This window comes from Urocitellus parryii, chromosome 7 (assembly GCF_045843805.1).
Source record: "Urocitellus parryii isolate mUroPar1 chromosome 7, mUroPar1.hap1, whole genome shotgun sequence".
NCBI classification, from domain to species: domain Eukaryota; kingdom Metazoa; phylum Chordata; class Mammalia; order Rodentia; family Sciuridae; genus Urocitellus; species Urocitellus parryii.
The window spans coordinates 33,008,402-33,033,797 of record NC_135537.1 but is presented as its reverse complement, the minus strand read 5'-3'; the positions used below and the strand labels follow the sequence as shown (position 1 = coordinate 33,033,797).

The window sequence follows — 25,396 nt, the reverse complement described above, 5'->3', positions numbered from 1 at the left end:
TTTTTAAAAATACAACTCTCACATAATAAAAATATAATTGATGCTAACCTTTAAAAAGAGGGGGAAAGAATATATAAGAAAACCTTTTAGGCTGAGCAGGGAGTTTCTATTTGCTATGCATGAATGAAGGAGAAATAGAGGAGCTTACAATTAGAAATGTAGGCAAATTATGAAGGGCGGGCATATAGTAAATATAGTACCAAAAGACTAAAATTCAAATGACCTGCAGCTTTTTAGTACAGGTAAAGTCACCAAAATTGAATGAATAAGCTGCTCTATTTCCTAATACTTTAAGTACGGAAACTAGAAGGTTTTCCTTACTGAAGGAAAGTAGTAGGTGTATTTTAAGTATTCGTAGGCTTCCCTATGGAAAAGTACTTTTGTGTAATCATAGATGGCACAACCAGAACCAAAGTTTGGAATTGATAGTGAAGATGTTTTGTATATCATACAAAAATTAGTTGTTCCTTGCATTGAATGTTAAGTTTTATCTGTCACCTCTTCTGTATCTTGAAATTTCACTTGGTCTTATAGTTCTCAAAGAAAATTAAAGGAATTCTTTTAAACTAAAAAATATATTTATACAAAGAATTTATTCCTTCCCAATTCCTTTCCCCCACATACTCATATCTCTTTTTTGGCCTTTATACAATTAGAATTCTTTGGGGAATGTGATAATATTTTGTAAAATTCAGAGTGTCTATGTTTGCCCATAGGCCTTTGGGTTGCTGTGTAGAAATTGCAGCATCACGGGGTCTTTCCACCTGACCCTTGCATCATGCCAGATGGCGCATTTCTTTTTCTAATCTAAGCTCTATTTCTTTCACTGAAGTTGACCATTCAAGGACAATATCATATGGTATGACCTGAAGCAGTATTTCTTAATATTTTAAATAACTCATAAGGAGCATCATTCATTTATGTAGGGAGAAAATGCAGCTCTGACATAGAAATTCTTTGGACTAGAAGTAATTACATAGATCTGCTGAAGTAAAACTTCCATCATAGGCTTAAGAACTCCCTCCTCTGGATGTTTGATAGATTTTAAGATAGTTCAAAACTAGAAACATACCACATAGTTCTATTTTGTTTTATTCCAACAAGATTATTATTATTATTATTATTATTTCAACAAGATTACATTATCTCCTATGTATTTCTATTTGGAGAAATAGTGAGTAACTCAGTGACAGCTGATTGTTCTAATGGTTGTAGTGGTTACATTCAAGTAGGGATGGGAAGAAAATAAAATATAAACAAATACATTTATACATACACCTTTGAAATAATACTATGAAGCAAAAGAGTAGGATTCCACTTGGGAATAAAAAAATGACCTCCTACTTTAAATAGGATTGCGAAGAAAAGCTTTTTAGGCTGAGTGCCAAGGAATGAGAAATCAGCCAATAAGAAAAGATTATGAAGCAAACAGGAATTTTTCCTGTTTAAGGAACGAATCAGTGTGGTTTCATTCTGGTGATCAATAGGAAATGTGACCTGTGATAAGTTTGGAGAGAAATGCAGGTCCTCTAAATTCATGCCGTATGTTTGTATTTTGTTGTAGTTGCAGAGAGAAGATATGGCAGAGTTTTAGAAGGTTAGTGGCACGACCAAATATAGATTTTTAAAAGATATTCCCGGCTGCTCTGTGAGGAAACTCTTGGAGGCAAGAGTGAAAGTGTGGATAGTCATAGGATCTATTTTAGAAGTAGAATCAACAAAATTTGATGATGATTGGCTGAAGCAGGCAGACAGTAAGAGAAAGTGAAAAATAAAAGTGGATGTCCAGATTCTTGGTTTAAGTAACTACTTGGCTTTGGTTGTCATTTATTAAGAGAGGGAAGATAAGAAAAAAGGCAGATTTCTGTGGGAAAGAAATCAAGAGAGTAGATTGAGAGGTCTGTGAAATGTTCTACCAATAATGTCAAGCAGACAGTAAATGTCTCTGAAACTCAGATGAAAGGTTCAGGTACTAAATCCATTGGCATGAAGATATTTGGTTTTTAAAACTGGAAATAAAATGAGATCATCTTGCAAAGGAATGTATAATGAGAGGAGAAGGCTTAGGATTGACCCCCTAGAATGTATTACAGACATTAAAGCTGTAAATTCCATAGAAGAGATGAAATCACCCAGAGAGGTTTTGAGAAGATTCCAGAAAGATAGGAAGAGACCTAGAAGACCTTATGGAAGTCGAGACAAGATAATGCTTTTGGATTAGTGATCAACTCTGTGGACTAATATTCAGAGAGCCAGTAAGATGATAACCTGAAAGTCTCTTTGGACTTAACAAGGTGGTTGTTTTCGGTTGTCTATAAAGCAGCTTTATTTTTAGTTTATTATATTTTTGTTGGTTTCTTCTTTTCTGAACCACTTTATGCCTTTACAATTTATGCTTTTTTTCTCTCTATTTTTTTTATTTTTTTATTGGTTGTTCAAAACATTACAAAGCTCTTGACATATCATATTTCAAACATTAGTTTCAAGTGAGTTATGAACTCCATGCTTTTTGAGGGAGGACCAAAGTAATTTACTCCCAGATGTCCTTTTAGTTCCCTTTCCACTTGAATACTGTGTTTTTCCAAAATTATGTGTTAGAATGTTATAATCCTACAATTTCTAAAATTAATGTCTCATGATCTTAAAAGTGGCATTATTATACTCAAAACAGGAGTACTTAAGCTATCTTGGTCTTGCATTGGTGCTAGTATCTTACATGCTTTTGAGCTGCATATATGTTCCAAATACATGCTGGTCTATTATTATCTCTTTATTTTAATTACATATGATTATTTGGTCTGTTTTCTTAATTTTTCTAAATACTGATCTCTCAAATAATTATGATTGAAAGTAATAGATTTACCCAGTTAATAGATCATTAGTAAAGAATTCGATAAATGTTTAGTATTGTTTAATAATAAATGATTGGTCAATAAATTCTACTTAGCAATCATCTTTATTAAACATTTCCATAAAAATTTCCACCTTTTGATGGAAATATATTTATTGGCACTTCACATTTATTTTGTAAAAATTTATTCAGCATGCAGAAATGTAAGAAATTATTAAACTTACAATGTAACTATCTTGGCTTCACCTAGATCTCATCTAATGAACATGTAGCCTTTTATGTTCTTTATACTTGAACACATATGAAACAGGGAGTAGTACTGATCACTTTAATAGATATGTTTTAGAGATGAATATATAGTTTTTTTATACTAGGAATTTAACCCAAGGATGTTTAACCAAGAGCCATATTTCCAGATCCTTTAGTTTTTATTTTGAGACTAAGTTACTTAGGGCCTCATTAAGTTGCTGAGGCTGACTTTGAACTTGGGATCCTCCTGACTCAGCCTCCCCGGCTGCTGGGAAGTAGGTGTGTGCCACCATGCCCAGCTGAATATAGTCTTTTTTTTAATACTTCAGAGAAGTCACTGTATAAAACAATTTTTTTATGAATTGGACTAACACAATATCTAAAATATTTAAACTTATGGAAAATGCCTAGTGTAGGAATCAAAAATTTTTATAAGTATTCTTATATTAAACACTATAGTTGAAGTGATTGTCAAGAGTTGTTTCATCGATATAGTTTTCAAAGTTTTGTGTGTGTATATATTCATCCCTCAGTGTTCATAAGGGACTGGTTTCAGGACATTCCTGCCCCAATAATGCAATCTGCAGATGCTCAAGTCCTTCATATTAAATGGCATAGCATTTGCATATAACCCATGCACATCCTCCTGTATACTTTAAATCATCTCTAGAATACTTATTGCTTTACATCTTTTAATGGACTCCAGAATGGGAAATAATTTCTAATACTATGGAAGTGCTATGTAAATAGTTGTTTAGGTAATAATGACAAAGAAAAAAATATGTCCATGTTCAGAACAGATGAAATTTTTTCAAAATTTTTTCAAAGACAGGGTCTTGTTAAGTTGCTTAGCGCCTCACTAAGTTGCTGAAGCTGGCTTTTAACTTGCAATCCTCCTGTCTGAGCCTCCCAAGCTTCTAGGATTACAGGCATGTGCCACCACACCCGGCTTCATAGGGTTATTTAGATTCTAGTATTGCTTTACATCTTTTAATGGACTCCAGAATGGGGAAAAAATATCTTTTTCTCTCACAAAAAAAATTATATTTAAATGAATGAGGTAATATATGGAGATAAAAAGGAACTTAAGTTATAGGATGGCATCTCTCTTTCATCATTCATGATAAAAGTTCAATGTCAAAGAGATCTATTGAAAGAAATGTGATGATTTGGTAAATACTAGATTATGTATTGCAGGATCAGAGTAATTACCAGAGTGATATTGAGAGTATAGTTGGGATCAAACTATGGATGGGTAGGTAGAAGTCAATCTAAGAACAAGGAGATGAATTGAATTTCAGCTCTTTAAGGAACTAGGGCAGACTGTCTTTAAAGGGTGACAAAGGACTATTCACCTCATGCTATAATGATTTTATCTTCCTCGGAATGCTCAGGTCTATAACAAGCATCTTCTAAGTGACTATAAAAGGCAAAAATCAATACTTCACATAATCTGAAGTTGAGAATAAAAATGAAAGTTTTTAATAAATGAACATAAAAGTATTATAAGAAATCCTTTATATACTATTTTGAAAATATATGAGGAAGGGGAGTGTAGCTTAATGGTAGGAAATTTGCCTAGCATGTGTTAGACCCCAGGTTGCAGGTTCAATCCCCAATACCACCATCACCACCACCCCCAAAAAAAACAAGATTTAGGGAGATACAAATACATTTGTTCATCTTACCCAGAGAACCTTTAAAATACTACCCTTATAATGTTAAATACAGTGCTATGTGAAATGAAATTAATATAACAGTGAATCACATCACAAAGCATGATTTTTTCCAGACGTTGAATAAATCCCAGATATCATTTTTAAAAAATCATACATATCACAAAATAAAGGAACTCAGAAATTCTACACCACAGGTTTTCTGTTCAAATTTTGATAAATGTTGGCTAAAGAATAAATACATTTTTAAAAGGCTTTATTTTTAAGAGAGAGAGAATTTTTTAATATTTATTTTTCAGTTTTCGGTGGACACAACATCTTTATTTTATTTTTATGTGGTGCTAAGGATCGAACCCAGCACCCCGCGCATGCCAGGTGAGCGCATTACGGCTTGAGCCACATCCCCAGCCCATAAATAAATATTTTTGAAGAAAAGTTCTTTGAATGACGTTGAAATTTATATATGAATGAATATATGAAATTTTTGCACATTACATATGCAATCTGATTTAGAACACCACACTTCAATTTACTCTTGTAATGACTGAATGTCATGCCTGGCACAGGGATGCACGCCTGTAATCCCAGCAGCTCAGGAGGCTGAAGCAGGATGATTGCAAGTTCAAAGCCAGCATCAGCAAAAGCAATGTGCTAAGCAAGTCAGTGAGACCCTGTCTCTAAATAAAATACAAAATAAGGCTGAGGATGTGGCTCAGTAATCAAGTGCCCCTAGTTTTAATTCCTGGTACCCCCACCCAGAAAAAAAACCTGAATGTCATGATATACTTGTTGTAGAACCCATTCCCAGTTGTTCATTACTTTACATTCAAGCTTAAGAAAGTACCTAAGAAATAGTACATATGGATAGAAAGAACAGGGATGGATGGATGGATGATGATGAGACTCTTATGTGAATGACTTGCAGCAAGGGTAATGGGTTTGCTAATTTGATTACTTTTCACATTATAAATCATGGAGCAAGACTTATAGCTCATCCACAAATGTCTTTTCACAATTTATTGAGAAATATGGGAAAGGAGGCTGGGGTTTGAAACACTGCTCCGGAAGGTTCAGTTACTGAAGGAGCTGGCAAGCAGAGGAATCCAAGTTAAAAAGCAGTGGTCAAGGAGAGGACTTCAGCACAACCCTTTCATTAGAAGACGTGTGGACTTGCCTCTCTGTAATTGTATTTATTAGAGTTTCTGTATTACACCATGAATTTTCCTCTTATTGAGACTATTTTCCCTGGGTAATAGTCCTCAGTCTTGTTAGATCTGAGATACCCATCTTATTGTGAAAGTATAAATGAAACAGATATATGGGACCATATTGACCTGAATCTGGGGAAGGAAACATGTTTAATCTGTATTGTTCCTTTTTATTATGAAATTTCATATCAAAAAGACATAAATTGTTCTTGAAAGACATCTTTAACACACTGGGGAGTCTCAGCTGATGATGAGTTGCTTGGTTTGGTCCCTAAATTGACCACTCTGCGCACAATTTTAACTAGTTACCAAATGTACTGAGCTACTAATAAAATTATCTTCAGGCAGCAATTCACTTATACCCAATCTAGGTGACCTTTGACCTGGATCTGTATAACATGACTACTTTCCATGGACTCTTTCCAATATGTTATTTAAAATACTGAAATTTTTGGTGCTTTGGCAGAACCCTCATTCTTCTCTACTTGTTAAAGGTTTTGACTTTTAACAACTTTAGATGACTGTGTTATAAATCTTCTCTCTTTATACATAATGAAAAATAATCGAGGTGTCTGCAAATTAAGTGAAAAACGTGAAAAGTATTAAATTTTCTTTTTCTATGTCAACAACATGAACAACATATAATCATTATGTTCTACCAATACATGACTTAATTGAACAGAATAGTAATCAAGTCTTCTGCCATGTAAGTTGAAATGAATACATGAAGCTTAGCCATCATAGTAAAAGAAGGAACATGTTGGAACAAGACTTATGTGTTATTAAGGTAATCCTACTTTCCCTAACATTCTAGTCACATAGTGGTGTAATGAGTAAGTAAAATTCTAGACACATTGTGATGTAAGGAGTAAGTGAATAGTAAATCAATAATGAATGAACAAGACAAAGTTTAAATGCATACACTTTTTATAGATGTTGCATAATGTTATGATGACATTCATACCTGAAACTTGAATAAATTGTTCAGATCTTGCTAAATATTTGTACAGAAGGGTAACACCCGCAAAATAAGAAAGTGCTGCTGGTCTCATAGATATGAGAGGTTGTAGGTGATATTCATCTAAAATTCCAAAAGAGTTATAATATCAAAATAAATATTTATTCTTTTCTCTAAAATGGCTGAGGATATTCTTATAACTCTGGTATGGATACCTTATATATACAGGTCATGGAAACTCTAATTTTCACCTGCCTTGTATTTAACCATAAGGAAATTTTCTGACTTGTCTGAATAGTAGGTGATAAGACCCCTATTTCAAAATGAATCCTGACCCATACCATTAGGAAGGATACCAAATCTGAGCAGGGAGGCCCTGTTGCATTTCCCTACCAGTCTATTAGCATTAGATCATATCCTTTAGTTTCATTATATTTTGACATGGTTGTCCATATTTGTGTCCTTACTATGCAATGAAGTCTCCATGAAAACCCAAAAGAACCTAGTTCAGGTTGCTTCTGGATAGCTGAACATATGAAGCTTCTTAGAGATGGTGGGCCAGGAAAGAAAGCTCCTTCTTCTATAACTTGTCTCAAGAATCTCTTTATCCTTGGTAATAAGCCAGTAAATGTGTTTCCCTGAGTTCTGTGAGCTGCTCAAGCAAATTAGCTGGACTGAGGAAGAGGTTGTGGGAACCCCAGTTTGTACCCACTAGGCCAGAAGCAAGGTAAAATATTCAGGGTCTTGTGATTTGCATCTGAAGGTGGAAGTAAGTCTTGGGGACTGAGTCCTCAACTTGTGGGATCGGACACTATCTCCAGATAATGTCAGAAATTAATCAAATTAGAGGACACCCAGCTGGTGTCTACTGCTACAGAATTTATTGTTGGCTTTTTGGTGAGGGGAAATTCCTACATGTTTTGAGATCACAGAAGTGATTTGTTTTGTGAGTATATAGTAAGAGAAACAGTTTGGATTTGTTTTCTTCTTCAGCTCTTTTTAATTTTTATTTTGAGACAAGAGTCATGCTAAGTTGCCTACGCTGGCCTCAAACTTGTGATCCTTGTCTTAGCTTTCTGAATATCTGGGATTATAGGCATGCACTACTACACACAACTAAACAGATTTCTTTAAATTTCACTGTATTAAGTGATTTTGTAGTTCTTTAACTTATCATTGAATCATAGTTAATGTTATCAGTAAAATAAAGTGCTTCCTTTTTATATGAATCTTTTTCTTTTGAAATTTTATTTCATGTGACTATTTAAGAACTTATATAGATAATATTTAGAAGGTCTGAACATTCTTTTCCTAATTTTACAATTTATCAAAGTGTTTGGTTTATGATTGACTGTATTTCATTTTTGGAAATATCCACTCAACGGTGACCAAACACCAGTTAATTGTAAATATCATTAATATTTACTTCTTATTGTCTCTGGAGGCTGAGTGGTTTATGTGATTTTTTTGGGGGGGTGGGATGCTGAACTCATATCTATACATGGACTCCTAAAATTTCTTGAGGAAATTTAGTAAGTTTTAGATTCCTGATGATAGCTAAATAAAGATTTACACAAATATGCCTTTTAACAAATCAGAACTACCATGCTAAAAGTTTTTTGTTATAAATGGAAATACAGTTCCTACTGCCAGTCCCATTGCCTAATTGTTGATCTCAGTGTATTCTTTTACACTGTTCACTTAGCAGTTAAAAGTATGGATTATAGAATTAGAACACCTATATTCAGGTTCTGGGTTTGCTATTTATGACATTGGAAAAATTGCTTTTTAATATTTTGCATCTAACCTTATGGGCTTTTCTTGGATTCTTTCTAATAAATTGTTTAACCTTGGGCAAGAGTATCTTCAGTGTGCCTTAGTTTCATTTTTGTTATAAGTATATTCATAATACTATCTCCCTCATGGTGTTATGTGTTTATTAAATGAATATATGTGCTGGTTTGTAAAGTTGTTTAGAGAAAGGCCTGGTGTATTGTAAGTGGGGTATAATTGTCAGCCATTATTCCACTAGAATGTGAGCTCCATGAGAGTGGGGGTTTCTGTACATTCTTGTTCTCTAATATGTCCCCAGTGATTAGAATAGTGCCTGATGCGTGGTAAGCACTAAAAAAATATTTATTGAATGAATATGTATCAATTTTCTCATCTATTAAGATGGGATAATAAGGGTCACTTCCCTATAGAATGTTTCTATTTAAGGAAGTCGTGTATATGAAGAATAGAAATTTTAGGTATTATCATAATTATTATTATACATAAAGGGCTATAATTAAAATTATTGAATCCAAGTACTTATTCTTCCTCTATATTGCCTAACTAGTTTGCTTTTATGACTTATGACTTTAAAGTTTTATTCCCTTTTCATTTTTCAGTCAAATCTTATCAGTTTCTAGCCTAATCAAAAAATATATTTGCTTACTTCCATGGACATGCTCTGTTAAGAGATAAAGGCAAATATTGCCATAAATATTATTACAGAAATAATGAAAATACTGATCATTTGATCCTCCTTTTTTGTCTTTTCATACTTTAAATATCTTTTACCTCTTAACTTTTGTGAAAGTTTTGAATTGACCAATCACTGACGTGTAACATCTACTTTTCACTTTCAAATATGATGAGTAAAAACTCAAAATATTTGAAAATGGAAATCACAAAAGTTCACAATTTATTTGTGCCATATTGACATAAGACTAGGAATAGAAGAAATGATTTTATATTTTGGATTTCATATTCAGGTAATGTGAATATGCAATATTGATATATTTTTAAAAGGGAGGCAAATATAGATTTAACATTAGTACGTGGTTAGAATAGGCTTTGTGATTTAAAAACTGTATTGTCAATATTTATTTCAGACCAAGAAATTTACTGCATAGTTAAAATCATATCTATCATCGTGTTTTATATAAGTGTATGAAACATCTGTGATAGGGTATATAGAACACAACCTGAAAGCAGACCATGTGAGTTTGAGTTCTGCTCTACAACTTTCTCATTAAGCAGTCATTCAATATCATTTTTTCAACTCATTTATAAAGAGATGATAACATTCTTTCACAATTAATGTAGGAATTAAGTAACAAAATGAGTATGTTTTATAAACTGAGGTGGATCTATAAAATATTCTATTACATATTCATCAAATACAATACTATGACAGTATATGCAAGTTATATCTGTTTATCTTTGAAAAATAATTTTCATATTTTCTGGCAGAATCTTTTTCAAGATCATGTTTTGTTTTTAGAGGCAGTTTATTATGTATATTTTTGTATATTTGGAATAGTAGATTATAATGATTCTGTAACTACACTTTGTTTATATAATGAAATATAGTAGTCTCTCATATAATAAAAGTCAGTGCCTCATTTCTTTTGAAAAGTATTTCCAAAGTTACACATACTACACTTATGCTACATGTATTACATGTATTATCCTGATATGGAGGGACATCATTTACAATCTCTTGTTTGTTTGTTTGTTTGTTTTGCAGTGCTAGGATTGAACCCACTGCCTCGTGTGTGTTAGACAGACCCTCCCTCACTGAGCTACATTCCCAGCCCTATGGTTTATTGTTTTATGGATTTTTAAATTTCTCAGGGAGGGGTACACTTGTATCAGAATGGAACAAGGGATTAAAAATCAACTTAATAAAACATATATAAACAAGAAATATTATTTAGATAATAGTTATTATACCTAGGGAAATAATTGCACATAGAATAAAAATATTCTAAATTTCCTCAAAAAGTTCAGAATTCCTCAAGTTATCATTCAAAACTAGTAGTCTCTGACCATTGCTGCAGTCTGTAGCTGACCTATGTGCCAACACTTGCTCCTTAAAGTTTTCTTCCCCAGAAAGAAGGGGGCTTTTCTCCTTCTTCCTCTTTAGTTCTCTCTAGTCCTCCTTGTGCCATTCTTCTATCACTCATGTATATCATTTAAGATTCTATGAAAAAAATGCCAAAAAACTTCCTAGGACAACCTTGTTCTGAAACTGCAAGAGAGAAGTAATGCTTATATAGGAATAAGTATATCTGGATTCTTTTAGACTAATCTCTTCTGGTGCACAAAGTGAATTATTAACACAGAGAAAGCAAGGTTATTTATCCAAGCAACTCAACACAACTACTTGATCCAGTTCTCAGACTATTCAGTCCCTCCTATTCAATCTCTAATAGAAACCCAAGATGTCCCTTTCCAAAGTGACTTTCAGTGATAATTATGATGTTGCTGGATGCCCAAATAATAGGTTTTCATCCAATCATAAATGGATTTCTCTACAAGTTCTCTTTTTCCTGATATTTTCTTCATCATTTTTCCTGATATTTTCTTGCAGACAGGGAGTTAGGAATGTCCTGTCAAAATTTCTCAAAATCTAATCAGGTAACTTTTGCATTAGAAGAGTCTGATTGATAAATGTGCCATCTTCTCCCAATATAATCGAATTCATAGGGCAACTCCTGTTTCCTTTTATCATTCTTTGCCTCATTCTGGCAAATATCATGATTAAAACAATAAGATAAACATAATGAATGCTTTTAAGCTACTAATTGCATTCCTTCCAAGCAAGCAAAAATAACAGATATTCTTGGAAATAAAATGTTTTGCTCTTTAATCTTAATTTCTTCCTTTATAAAATAAGTATTTTATTGTATCATTATTATATTACATTCATTTTCTAACATTTTTAAAATGGAAAATACATTTTATATCATAACCCAACTTATATACATGTGAGCACACACATGCATACATATTTATGAAACAATACTGCAGCTGACACACTAACTGCAAGGGCTGGACTCTAGATTATTTCATTTTATTCTTAAAAATGCCAATCAAAACCTAATAAATTATAACTCACTAAAAATTTATGATCCACAGTTCAAAAAAACATTAGATGACTTTCAATAATGTCCTTTCAGTTTCCAAAGTTCTATGATTCTCTTTTATTCTTATGATGAAAATCTCATTTAATAAAAAGTTCCTATTCTCTGAATAAAATTGATAAGGTATGAAAAAGCATTCATAGAGTTCTCTGGTTTTTATCAATGTTCTTTTGAAATGCTGATATTAGGAAGGTGAATAATGAAAAGGAAATTGGAATAAGAGTTATAGGAATATTAATAAGAAAGGATAAAAGTTTATCAGAGAAGCAGAAGCAAGAAAGCTAGGTGATCCTAGGTCTAAACAACTAAAGTTTATTACTTTTTTCCCATGGTGTTGTTGTTTGTGCTCAAGGGATTTCTTTAATTTTTAGAAAGATTTGAAAGGATTATTATTTGAATGCATTTTAAATCATGCCTTTTAAATTAGAATGTCCATTGGCCAAAGTCCTTAATATACCTAGAAAGCCCTGTGTGATCTGTCCCACTCTCGCTTTACTCCAGCCACCCCCAAAACACTACCACATCACATTTCAGGTGTTTGCTGTATGCTTTCTCTCTACTCCATCTTCTTCAAATCCCTCTTCAAGTGTCATGTCACCAGTGGGACCCACACTCACAACCCTTTTTAAGTTACAGTATACCCCATACTCCTTAACTTTTTTTATTTGCATTCATCCCCCTCTTAATGTTATGTCATATATTGATTTATTATGCCTCTCTCCCCTCCACGAAAGTAAATTCCATGAGAGCAGGGATTTTTAGCTGCTTTGATCACCGTTGTATCCACAGAAGTAGCTGGCATATACTAGTGGCTCAATCAATATTAACTGAATGATATTTGTATCAGTAAATCAAGTAAAGTACTTTTGTGTATATACTACTTAGGACATATTTATTGGATGAAGGAACTGATTTAGATTGTGTGATTTACATTTTACAAAGCATTTTTGAAATTCTCTATTACCCATACTCAGTGGATCAAGCTGTGACATAGGGCTGGAATTATTGTACTCCACCTTCCCACCTCCCTAGGTAGAGAAATGGAGAGTTGAATGTTTGTCCAAGGTTACAAAAAAGTGGGATGGTCTTTTGACTCCTAGTAAAATGGAATTAAATTGCTTTGTGTTCTGGGATAGAGGTTTTCAATTCAAAGAAGGAACCATGTTACTTTGCTTATAAACTGCTTTGTTTCTAGTGTGTATTGCTTTCAATGTGTTAAAAGGATATTGCCTTTTATTTAGATGTTAATCTTTATGGAGTCTGTCATTCTTTATAACAATGGGTAGCAGATTATTTCCTTCAGAGAAAGAAGCATTGAAATTAAAGTTGATAGACATCATTGTGCTTTTTTTCCCCCAGTATTGGTGCTTTTTTGGTTAATGATTAAAAAATCAACTCCTCTCAGTTGACTTTTTATATTGTTAAGAAAGAAGGAAAGAAAAAGAGCGTCCATTGTAGGTTTTCATGGAACCCGGTAAAAATCGGGGAGCCTTTGTGTTAAGCTTTTCTTTCTTAAGGTACAATAACAAATTAAGTGAACCTGAGGAAAGGGAAAGTGACTACCAGAAATTTTCCTGACCTATTATCGATTTGAGATGCCTAACTCATTGCATCTAATTAGTCTAACTAATCTCTGGCCTTCGCCGAGCCGCGGCGGGCAGGGGTTCGGAAAATAGCCCTAGCCACACCGGGTCGGGGCCAGAACCTGAGGCGTGCGCCCAAGAGCTGCCAGTCCTGCCAAGGTGCTGCTGCCGCCGCGGCCGCCGCCTCCCCCTCCGGCCGCTGATTGGCTGGGACCGCAGCTTCGGAAGCATCGCCCAGCGAGGGAGGGCGCCGACACTCCAGCGCTCCAGCCTCGGGGATCCTCAACTCCCCTGGGCGAGACTTCCCCTGCGAGCAGCCTCTTCTCCGCCCGCTACAACCAGGACCCTCCTCCTGAGCAAATCAGAGGTCCGGGCCGCCGGGACAGCCACGTCTCCCTCTGGGCCGGGTCGGGGAGTCAGGGGCCAGAACCCTAGGGTCCCGCGGCACCACCCGGCCCCCGACACTGGCTCCGGAACCACTGCGGTCGCCGCGTCCCAGCCGCCAAAACGCCTCGTATCTTGTACCGCGGGAAAAGCGGGTCTTCGTCCAAGATGGGCCGACAGGGTCTGGGGGGCGCCGGCGCGGCGGGGCGCTCCATGCAGCGCTCCCAAAGCCGGAGCAGCCTCTCCGCCTCCTTCGAGGCACTGGCCGGCTACTTTCCCTGCATGAACTCACTGGAGGAGGAAGAAGGAGGTGAGACAACCTTCCCTCCCCGTAGTTGGTGTCTCTTATTTGTGTCATCTCTGCACAGTGTCTGGAGGGTTGGCAATGGGAGAGAGAACTCAAAGTGTCACAGCTCTCCAGGACTGTGCCAGGGGCCAGAGACCCTTAGAGCTGAGCAGAGGAGGACCTCTGTCTGTGGGTTATTTGGAGAGCTCCACAGGCGCGGACTTGAGAAAGGACTCTCTGGTGGAGTGCAGTTATCAAGTGATTGGAAGTTGAATGCGGATGTAGACTAGTGGGAAGCAAGGCTGCGCTTCTTGGGTGCCCCCACTCAGTTTGCTCTTGTTTACTCTCTCAGTCTTTGTGTTAGCATTTGGCCCCAAGAACAAAAATGCTTAAAAACTACAGGGAGATGCAGCCACAAAACTTTGAAAACAGGAATCAGCCTGTGAAAGGACAAGATCCAGATGAGAGAAGGGGTCCTAGAATGTACAGGGAGAGAGTAGATAGAACTTAAGGCGAATTTCTGGTAGAGACACTTGGAACTTTGTCCACAAGGCACAATACCATGAATCTGTTGGTGGTGTGTTTCTGATATTCTAGTGATTAAGCTAATGGGGGGAGGGGGACTCACTGTGTTAAACTTTTCACCAAGTGGTTCCTAGTCCTTTATAAAGTTTTGAGTACTGAAACTTGTGGGTTTTCCTCATGAGGAGCTTACCTATAAGATTTAACAGCTAACACTGAAAATATAAATTATAAAGCAAAGAGAGAATTGGCATAAATAATAGTGTCCCAACATTTGAAATACTATTTGTTAATTTATTAATGTTAGTTGCAAACCGAGTTCATCTTTAGACACAGTAGTATAGTTATGATTTAACTCATTGTATGGATTAGGACTTGATCTGCTTTTTTTTGACAATCAATGATTTCTTATTATGAAAGAGGTCTGACTGAAAAGAAATTAACTACTTGTTTTAAGAACAGGTTGAGGGGCTGGGGTTGTGGCTCGGTGGTAGAGAGCTTGCTTCACATGTGTGAAGCACTGGGTTCGATTCTTAGCACCACATATAAATAAATGAATAAAAGTCCATCAACAACCAAATTTTTTTTTTAAAAGAACAAGTAGAAATAAAACTTTTCCCTATTTTCTTAGGAAATGAAAGGGGAGGGGAGAATAGAGGATTCATAGTTCATCTGAAAAGTGGTCTTCAAACCAGTCTGTTAGAACTAACCATGTTTCTTCTGGCTTATTGTCACAATAATAATTTAATATTAGTCAATATAGATATAACATTGGGGTACTTCCTGAGGTAAACATGACTTAATTTTCACACTAGTCCTTTTTTTCTAATTTGTACATTTACAATTTTTCTATAATTCAGTAGTTTAAATTCTAGGAAATGTATAAACAAATGAAAAAATTTAAAAATCAAGCTGGATATGAATGATTATAATTGTAGGTAAAATTTTTAGCACTTATTATCCAGCACTGTACTGAGAACTTGACGTGCATTTATGCTTTTAAGCTCACAACAACCTTATGAGGCGGTACTGTTATCTCCATTTCACAAATGAGGAAACTAAGGCAAAGAAAGCTTCAGAAACTTGCCCAGGTAGTGGGTAACAGAGATAGCACTTGAACCAGTGAGTCAGCAGCTCAGCCTATGCACTCAACTCCCAAACTCTGCTAGGTTTTTATTATTTGAATCTACCTGGACTCCACTCCATCACTAAACCAGAATGTGATGGAGCTAGAACTCAAACTTAGGTGTGTCTGAAACTGCAAGTATTTAAATAAAGCATGCATTATTATGAACTTATTTCTCTTAATTTTTACACTGTCTTCAGATTTGAATTTGCTTCATAGAAGCTGTTATTATTCTTTTTAAGTTAAAACTAAGATTGTTGAATACAGAAAATATCATGTTAAAAGGCTTTTTTCAAGATAGCAAGAAAAACTTACATGAATGTGAAAATTTTTCAAAATTTAAATTACATTCACTTAGTCTTGGCTTATACAAATTAATCCCAAAGAAAATTTCTACATCTATGCATGGGAAATTGGAACAACATTTCTGTTCCATAATGTTGCTTCTTGAGTTGTGAAGACAAAATATTCCAGAAGGAAGGTAGTGGGCTGGGGATATGGCTCAGTGGTAGAGTGCTTGCTTAGCATGTACAAGGCCCTGGGTTCTGTCCTCAGTATCACATAAAGAGAGAGATAATAAAAAAAGGGAAAATAGCATTTTTAAAGTAACCCTTATAGTTATGTACTAGCAACAAGAGGGGATACACTTTCCACTGGCTTATGGTCATTTCACAATCACAAGAAGAAATCTTAACTTTTTTTCTTCATTTCACAACAGTCCTATCACCCTTAAAACTCCCCAGATTTTTTAAAAATATGTCAACATACTCTGAAGAGTTGTAAGAGAAGTCACTGGCTTCTCTATGGTGTTTTTGTCTGTGTAGACACCCACACAGGACACATGAAGGTCATGTGGATGACATACTTAAGAATGTTATTTTAGTGACACTTTAGTGATAAACTCATTCTAACTTACAAAGAAAGTAAATCCATCTCACCATGTGATTTTCACACTGATTCAGAATAGTTTGCCTAAAGAAAATAGTGGTCTGATAATTAGTGTGATGACTGAGTTCACCAATCAATTCAGTAAGCCTGTCTGAGTTTTTGATGTTGTTGTTGTTGTGGAGTCTTCTTGGAAATAGCACAATAGCTAAAGGATCTCAAATATGCCCTGTCTTCCAGTTCCATATCCTTATTTCATTCTTATTCACTGTCATCAGATATTTCCAGTCTATACAAAAAGTGCTAAGACATCTACAAAAAGACCATGTGCTTCAAGTCCTCTAATTAAAACATATTTTTTGATGATATTTGGTGTCAGTAACTATGAGAGTCTTAAAATTAGGTAGATATACCCCTTTCCCTCTGAGAGCTTACAGTCTAATGGAAATGGACTATAACAGAAACAACTATGTAATTGTAACTGTGACAAGTATTGATCAGGTCAAGTACAGGGTGCCATGAGAAATTTTAAAGGTGATTAACTTAGGAATTAATGAAGATGCACTGAGAATGTGTTAAATCTTGATTCAGATGTCAGTAATATCAATTTGTCATGAGCTAACATCAATGGCCTACTGCATATCTTTAAGAACAATTTTCCCAGATTCCACAATTAATAGGATCTAAACTCATAATCTGGCTCTGGAGTTTATAATTCTAATTACAATGCTCTCTCTATATTTTTTCTTCATTATTTTACTGCATTTTTTTGTAATATGTTATATTCTTAAACCAAGTACAGCTGCGGATGTAGCTCAGTGGTAGAGTACTTACCTAGAAAGCCCTGTGTAGATGATCTGTCCCCTTCTCACTTGCTCTACTCCAGCCACCCCCCACACTGTATCACATCACACTTCAGGTATTTGCTCTATGCATGGTCTCTATTCCATCTTCTTCAAATCTCTTCAAATCATGGAGCCCTGGGCTCTATCCCCAGCACACACTCAAAAAAAAGTACAATAATAATAGTTACCATTTATTATGCACCTTCTATATGTCATATTCCTTTGATTTCATGGTTCTTCAGGGAAGTTATTTTCCTCACTTGACACTTATGAAAGTACTTAGAGAAGTTTAAACAACTTGACCACAGATCATAAATCTAAATGGGACTGATTTGAATGGGGATTAAAGCAACATTCCTATAAGCAAACTAAGATTGTTGACTGGTCTTCGTGGCATCTTTTTTGTATGCTTGCAGTTCTTTTATTTTTTTCATCCTTGTATCTGGAATATATTCCAGAAAAGTGTACTTTAAATCCCAGAAATTATTTTTTAACTAAAAGTAATAACAATAGTATTTTCTTGTTATAAATTGTGTGGATTTACTTTATTATTGAACCCTACAATAAAGCATTATTTTTACTCTAAAACTACTTGGCCCTAACATTGGGTTTCTCTCCCCTAATATAGAATATTAATGTATGTAGAATGTTTAAAAATCGCAGGCAGTTCTAAGAAAGAAAGAAATATTTCACAGAAATATTACCATTCTTAATAGTAGAAGGAAACCTACAACTTCCCAACCAAATTGCTGAGAACAAATGGTTCTGGCTGTGTAATACAGGAAAATGGCCCATTTCCTAGTACTTGAGGTTTCTGGTTTCCCAGAGGTGATCTTAATGTTACCTGTGGTCCTAAACTAATGATTCTTGTTTAGTTATGTATTTTTGTGTATAGTTATGTATATGTGATAAATTTGGTCTGCATGATTTTATGATCTGCCACCTGTGACAATCATACAGAGGAAATCCCATCAACTTAGCACTATTAACTAAATAGCTAACTGGATTTTTTGCATATCACTAAAAATTAAACTACACAAAAATCATATAGAAAATAGGAATTATTTAAAAATCATTAGAGAACTGAGGAAAGAATCTTTGCATGTGATAAGAAAGCCTTAAGAAATTAATATAAAAGTGAAACAAATAGACTGGAATAAAAAGACATATTCAACGCTCCCCAATTCTTTAATAGGATATTCATCCAGTAAGAGTATAAAAAGACATTATCTTATTCTAATATTTGTGTATACTAATTCTTACACTTGATACTTAATAATCAATTTTATTTTATTGAAAAACTTAGAACTTTGCCCATGCTCCACTGAAATAAAAATCCTCTACACATTTAAAGGTAATCATCCTCAGTGCAGACATCATACCTCACACAGTAGGTATTCAGAAAGTGTCTATTAATAATGATGGTATATGGTTCTCTGTTCTTTTCAAGATGAGTATCCTTATAACTGCTACCCATTATGTTTATGCTGTTTTAAAAATATGAAATGGGGACTTTCTTATATGCACCAGTCATAGTATTTGCACATAAAGCCACACTTGGGGACAGGATAAATGGTTATAGGCTGTCTTAGCTTATGATCATGTCTAATAAATCACTCCATAAATGAGTCTACACCATAATCAACAATAGCACAATATTTTATATTAGATTTATATTTTAGGCAAATAAAGTGAAACAAAAGATTTGGAATTTATTAAATAAATTAAGGAATCGTTACATTCAGAGTGCTTATCAAATATTACCTTTTAAATCTAAGAATTAGAATCATTCACTTCTTTGTGTCTGAATAGAATCCTTAAAGTAATTTAAAACTTTAATATAAAAGTCAAATTAAGCCCCAGTTTGCTTTAGTAGGTTCGCTAAATTCAAAACGAGTAATGGGTCGGAGTTTCCCCATGGAGACATTTTGCATATAATGACTTACAAAAGAAATTCACTAGAAAGTTGTAACAGAAGCACCCCATTCCTACTGAGGACTATTTTAATGTAAATGCTCTCTGCTGTTATAAAGTAGGCCTTTATTATGGATCAGAAAAGATCCTTCTGTGTATTTGTTCTATCTCATGCTGTAGTGGGTTTTGACTGAGAAGAAGGGAGATTTATCTACTATACATATGATATTATTAGAATAATTGAAGGAAATGCTACATAAAAATAATAGTGTCACTTCTAGGTTTGAAATGTCATTTTCTTTTATGTTCCTCTTGAAAATGAAATTGGGATTTATTTTCATGTAAATAATGTTTTATACAAAGATACTTCACCAAAACCATGAGCAGAAATCCCACGAGGCCTCATGGGGCCTAAACTGGAAATCAAAATGCTGTTGAGAAGGCATAAGCACTCTTTTTTCCATTTCCATTGCTTCTATCTCTGCATGACTGCTTTGTTCTTTGTCAGCAGCCAGCTCTCTCCCCTGCTCTATTACTCATGTGTCTGGTGGAAAATGGTAGTCAGTGGACTACAAGTTTACCTGTCACTGTTCCATCCATACTGCAAACCATGTCTTTCCCAATCTCAATTCCAACTGTCCTGAGATGAGATTTTATTTACCCAGGTTGGTCCAGTTTAATACAGCAAGAGGGCAGGACCATGTGTATCAGTTTAGTTCCCAATAATATTCTACTTTTGTCTGGATCATCATTGCAAGGAACAAGTATCATTTCTTGAGATTTAGATTTTGTCTAATGATACTAAAATATAAGTAAAATTATTTTAGCTATTTAAAATAAAAAGATGAATTAGTGTTCAGTTTTTCCCTTGTTATTTCTGTAAATTGAGCCGGAAACGTAACCTACATCAGTAAAGTAGAACAGGTATAAGATAAAAAGGAAAGACCAGGGCTCTGTAAAGCTGGAGAAATCTTTACCCATCCAGAGAGGAATGATGAATTCTCATTTCCAGCTAATTGATGCCAAGTTAACTATCAACTCAAGGTTGGAAATTTTACTCTCAACTTTCCCCAATTAAAACCTTTGAAATTAAAATGGTGACACCTAAATAAAAATTCTCAAACATTTGAAATAAACCAAACATATTTATTGGCCAAATGTGATCCAAAGACCACCAGTTTGCAACTTCTGCCAGTGAAATACTTCCTTCTCAACTTTTCTCAGTTTTCTTTCATCCTTCTCATTCCTCACTGACATCTTGATAATTCAGAACCACATTAACTCATCTTAGAAATCATCTGATAACCTCCCAACCTGCTCTCTCTACTTTCTGGATCTCCCCACTCCAATCCCATTTCAAAGCAACTGTATCAGTTGTCTTAAACATCATCTTAATCTTGCTGCGACTCCCCAAACATCAGTTGACTTCCAAATCCTAAGTAAAACCTGTATCTTGACATTCCAAGTCTTTAAGAATCTATTATTTACATATAGTTAGCTTCCTCGACTTCCAAGACTAGTAATTCTATACAACTAAGCCTCTTTATTCTTTGCCTCCAAATTTTTGTTCATACTTATATATTCTCCCTCTATCCTACATGTACAGCCTAATTGCTCATCAGTGCTCAGCTGATATCCCATCTACCTATGAAGTCTTTAGAAGCTGTAAGAACATTTGTAGGCAGAGAAAAACCTACATGGACCTGGATTTGAAACATTGTTTCCACCTATTTCTAGTTCTGTGAACTAAATGGGATATTTAATTTCTTTCAGCTTTAGTTTCCTCATTTTTTTTGTGTGAAATGTACATACATACTGATACATCTTTCTTGCAGGTATGTTGTGAACAAGTTTTATTATGTTTACTATTCCCTTATGGTCTCATTTCAAAATAATTTTTGCCTTTTCTTGAACCTCTAGGCTCTATGTGGCTATTTAAATTTAAATAATTTAAATTAAAAATTTAGTTCCTCAGTCACACTGACTGTATTTCAAATGCCCAATAACTCCATGTGTCTAGTGATTGTCTGATCAGGGAGTGAGCATTATGGAAGATTTCTATCATTCAAAGAAAATTCTATTGGACATCACAGCCCTTGTTAAGTAATATCACTCATGTAACACTTAGCATATATTGCCTTGGATTGTCATAATTTGTTTGCTATCTAATCTTGCAAACTAAATTTAAAATATCACTGGGAATTATATGATCATGTGTTACATGCATTATCTCCCACAATACTTTATACCTATCAAGTATTTAACAAGTATGTATCAAATGAATAAAATTACTAGTACCTGACTGCTTTTTCTGTTCATATCATGAATGGAAAGAAGCTATTAGGACCAAAAGGGACTATGCTGATTAAACCACTGTTTCCACTTTTGCAGGTACAAGAGTGCTTGGATGTCACTCATTCTTTGTGTTCCACAATGGGTATCCTTGGCTCCATATAACTAGGAACAACACATTTTTCTATCACTTTTTCTATTTCAACACATTTTCTATTTAGAGTGCCTAGTGACATCAATAGAAATCAATTTTGGCAACTAAGGCAGAAAAGGTTTGGACTTGGACAGTGGATAGGTCTTAGAATCCCTAAGGAAGATTGGAAAAACTGTATTAGAGGATAGGAATGCTGCCCAAAAGCACACTACAAGCTGGTCCTGCACATATTGCCCAAATATCACTGGCACTTGGCATAGACATCACAACTTGTACATGGTGAATCACTGTAGACTGCTGCAGGATCCACTCCTAGAAACCATACATCCTGGCTGCCAGCCTTATTATAATGGAAGCCCATGATGTCTGCTTCTTGGACTCAGTAGCTTCAGATGCAGTTTGGGACAGCAGTTTGATATCCATGTGCTTGGGCTCTAATAACAAAGCAGGCTGGGAAAGCAACACATGACATTTTGTTTAATTAGAGCTTTATAGTTTTATATAGTACTTGGGTTCATCCCGACAAACTCATACGTGCATGGATTTTGATTTCCCTCCCTCTTTTCCCTCCAGGCCTCTCTCTCTTTCTTATTCTCCTGCTTCTAGTCTAATAGACTTCTTTCACTCACCCATTTATATATTTGATTGGTTCTTTTTACTTATCCATAATGGTGAAATTCCCTGTGAGATAGATAGATAGATAGATAGATAGATAGATAGATAGATATCATGGTTTTTTTTTTTTAAGAATTCTGCATTACCTTCCCCCTTTCCCAGTGCCTAACATTTTTAACTTGTACTACTGAGGGATAGGATATTTTTTTATTTAAGAAGGGGTTTCAAATGCAGGTAAGACAAAGACATTAACAAACATCCACTTTGCAATCCAAAATAATTACCAGTGATAGAAAAATAACTCATATGCCCATCATGATGATATGTTTAGTTTTCTTTTAAAATAAAGTATGCTATTTGATTATTTTCTTTTGTGTTCAATGAGTACAAACAAACAGAGGAAAGAGGGGGTGGAATCTGCAAAAGAAATCTAAGGAAGAGAACATGGCTTTTGGCTTGCAGGTGTAGTTCAGTGATAGAGTGCTTACCTACCCCTAAGGCCCTGAGTTTCATGCCAGGCCCACAAAACAAAAGGAAATTACTTTCTCATTTTTAACTTTTTCTGCAAATTTTACTTTTTCTGTAGCCAAATACTCTTAATTTTAATATAGTACGTACTCTATCCCTCCTAAGAAAGACAATCTAAATTCTTATCCATTTACTCCATGTAAATTAAAATGTAGGATCTTTGAGTGATATGTGGTTCTTTTTCTCATATCCAGATGTGACTTTCTATGCTATCATAACCTATAACTTGATAAGACAAGTTATCTGCATCAAATAAAAATTCCCATTTAGAAAGAAGAAAACATGAAATAGTGACTCATAGGAATTATCAAATCCTACCTAGTAGGAATGGCAAACATTGACAGTAGAAGACAATTTTTAGTTTGCTCATCTGACATCTCTGGTTCTTGTTCCTGGGAGGTTTTTCTTTCTCCTAAATTCTCTATGGCCATGAAGAGAATTTAGGAGAAGAATAACTTTGAAGAGGAATGCTTTGAAGAGGAAGTTCCATATCATAGCATCCTTCTTGCTGACTGGAAACTTAGCTATTATCTTAAGTTTGCACATAATTATATAAGGGGATCCAGTAACTTATGCATAGTGATCTTCTTGCCAGGTTAAGATAATTTTACAGATCATTCCAATAATTTTTCAAATTAAGATTTGTATAGCATTTTATAGTTTCTGGAACTCTTTTGTGTGGACTGCAGTATCTGATCCTTACTTATCACTATTTGTTAAACACCACTCCATGTCATATACTCTATGTTGTAGGCTAAGTAATCCCAAACTTACACATAAGAACTCAGAGTCTCAGAAAAATAAACTCCCTGCCCAAAGTTTGCAAATGGTCAAATAGGACTTGAACTGCTATTATCTGACTGAAAAATGGCATGTTCATACCACTATAAAATACTGCCTTAAAATATCTAACTTGAAAATTAAGAAGATATTGGTGGTATTTCACTCTTGAGAGAGAAACAGGTACAGTTATTAGTGGGCTGATGTGTGGCCATACATCAGCTGTTAAATCTTCTGCTCTGAAATTACAGGAGATAGTTTTGCTCACATTTCATTGGCCAAGCAAATTACATGACCACATCCAACTTCAGAGATGGGAGGACAAATGAAAGCATTTTACTAGTCCTAATATTTATTATGATGGTGGCATCTTCTTGAAGCTCACTGTTACTGTAGATATTTAGCTATATAACTTTCATAATAGTTATCACAAAGCTATTGGAATGAATGGATTCATGTTAAATTCAAATAATTTCAAGAGCCAACTATTAATTCCTATTAATTTTTATTTTAATTGTTAATGCAGGTCTTAGATTGGTTTAAAAGAAATTGTCAGTTGTCTTGATTTTGTTCAGACTTTCAGAGGATTCAATTATATAGTAGGAAGCCCTTACAAACATAATTACATAAGATTTTATACAGTTAGAGTGGCCTACCATGACAGTAGCCTCTGTAGTGAGATCACAAGACCACATTGGTAAATAAACCAACCTTTTTCATGTCTTGATATAAAATATGTTGATGAGATATTATGCACACAGTGGCCACCATGGGGACTGCTAAGAGAGCAGGAGGCAGTTCTTATAAAACAGTTAAAGTACAATTTGAAATGGATTTTAAAGCTGAAGAGTTATCTACTAAAAAGGAACTAGCTATTGAGGACCTTGTCTTTCTCATTGCTGCAATAAAGGAGTATATAAACTGATAGACTGGATCTCCAATATTACTTCCAAAACTATGTAAGTCAGTGATTTTAGAAATTCTCATTTTAAATGTTCTTTAAGTGTAATGCAAAAATTATACTTTGAAAAATATTTGTTTTGAATAAAATGCAAAGATAATACCTTATTAACTTAAAGCATATAAATTGTAGTCTAAACTAGTAATTACAGGCAGTTTTTAGAATCTGTCATGACCTATACTCTGTTCCCATAAATAATTTCCCAATTTGATGTTGAGAGAATCCTGAATCCAAAATAATCTCTCTGATAGATGAGACTTTCCAAATGAGAGCAAACAGGAATGGATTCTGTGGGTCTGAGATTTAATTGATTGATTGTCTGACTGACTGACTGATAGGTACTGAGGGGCTGAACCCAGGGGGCATTTTACCTTTGAGCTACATCCCCAGCCATTTTTATTTTTTATTTTCGGACAGGGTCTCACTAAGTAGGTTATGGCCTTGCTAAATTTCTGAGGCTGACCTTAAACCTGAGATCCTCATTCCTCGGTCTCCTGAGTCACTGGGATTACAGGCATGTGCTACAGCACCTGATGGATCTGAGATTTGAAACAAGGTCACCATGATGTTGAGTTAGACATTGCAGTATAAGCTTGGGCTTGGGCAGGCTTCAGACACTTTGCAAGTCACTAGTGAGAAGGAACTTTTGATTTTTGTTGTCCA

At 34.8% G+C, this 25,396-nt stretch overlaps 1 protein-coding gene across 41 annotated transcripts in view; it reads left to right on the top strand.

Annotated features, from left to right (window-relative positions):
* Positions 1-25,396, top strand: part of Rims2 (regulating synaptic membrane exocytosis 2) — a 586,271-nt gene that overhangs the window by 548,265 nt on the left and 12,610 nt on the right. For 2 of the 41 annotated variants that reach the window (XM_077801063.1, XM_026384540.1), the window contains exon 1: positions 14,039-14,135. The exons of 37 other annotated variants lie outside the window; for them this stretch is intronic. In XM_077801063.1, the coding sequence (XP_077657189.1) occupies positions 14,039-14,135 (97 nt within the window). Of the gene's footprint in view, positions 1-13,993; positions 14,136-24,023; positions 24,030-25,396 lie in introns of those variants that run through there. 2 more of the 41 variants (XM_026384541.1, XM_026384539.2) reach the window with 2 other exon arrangements.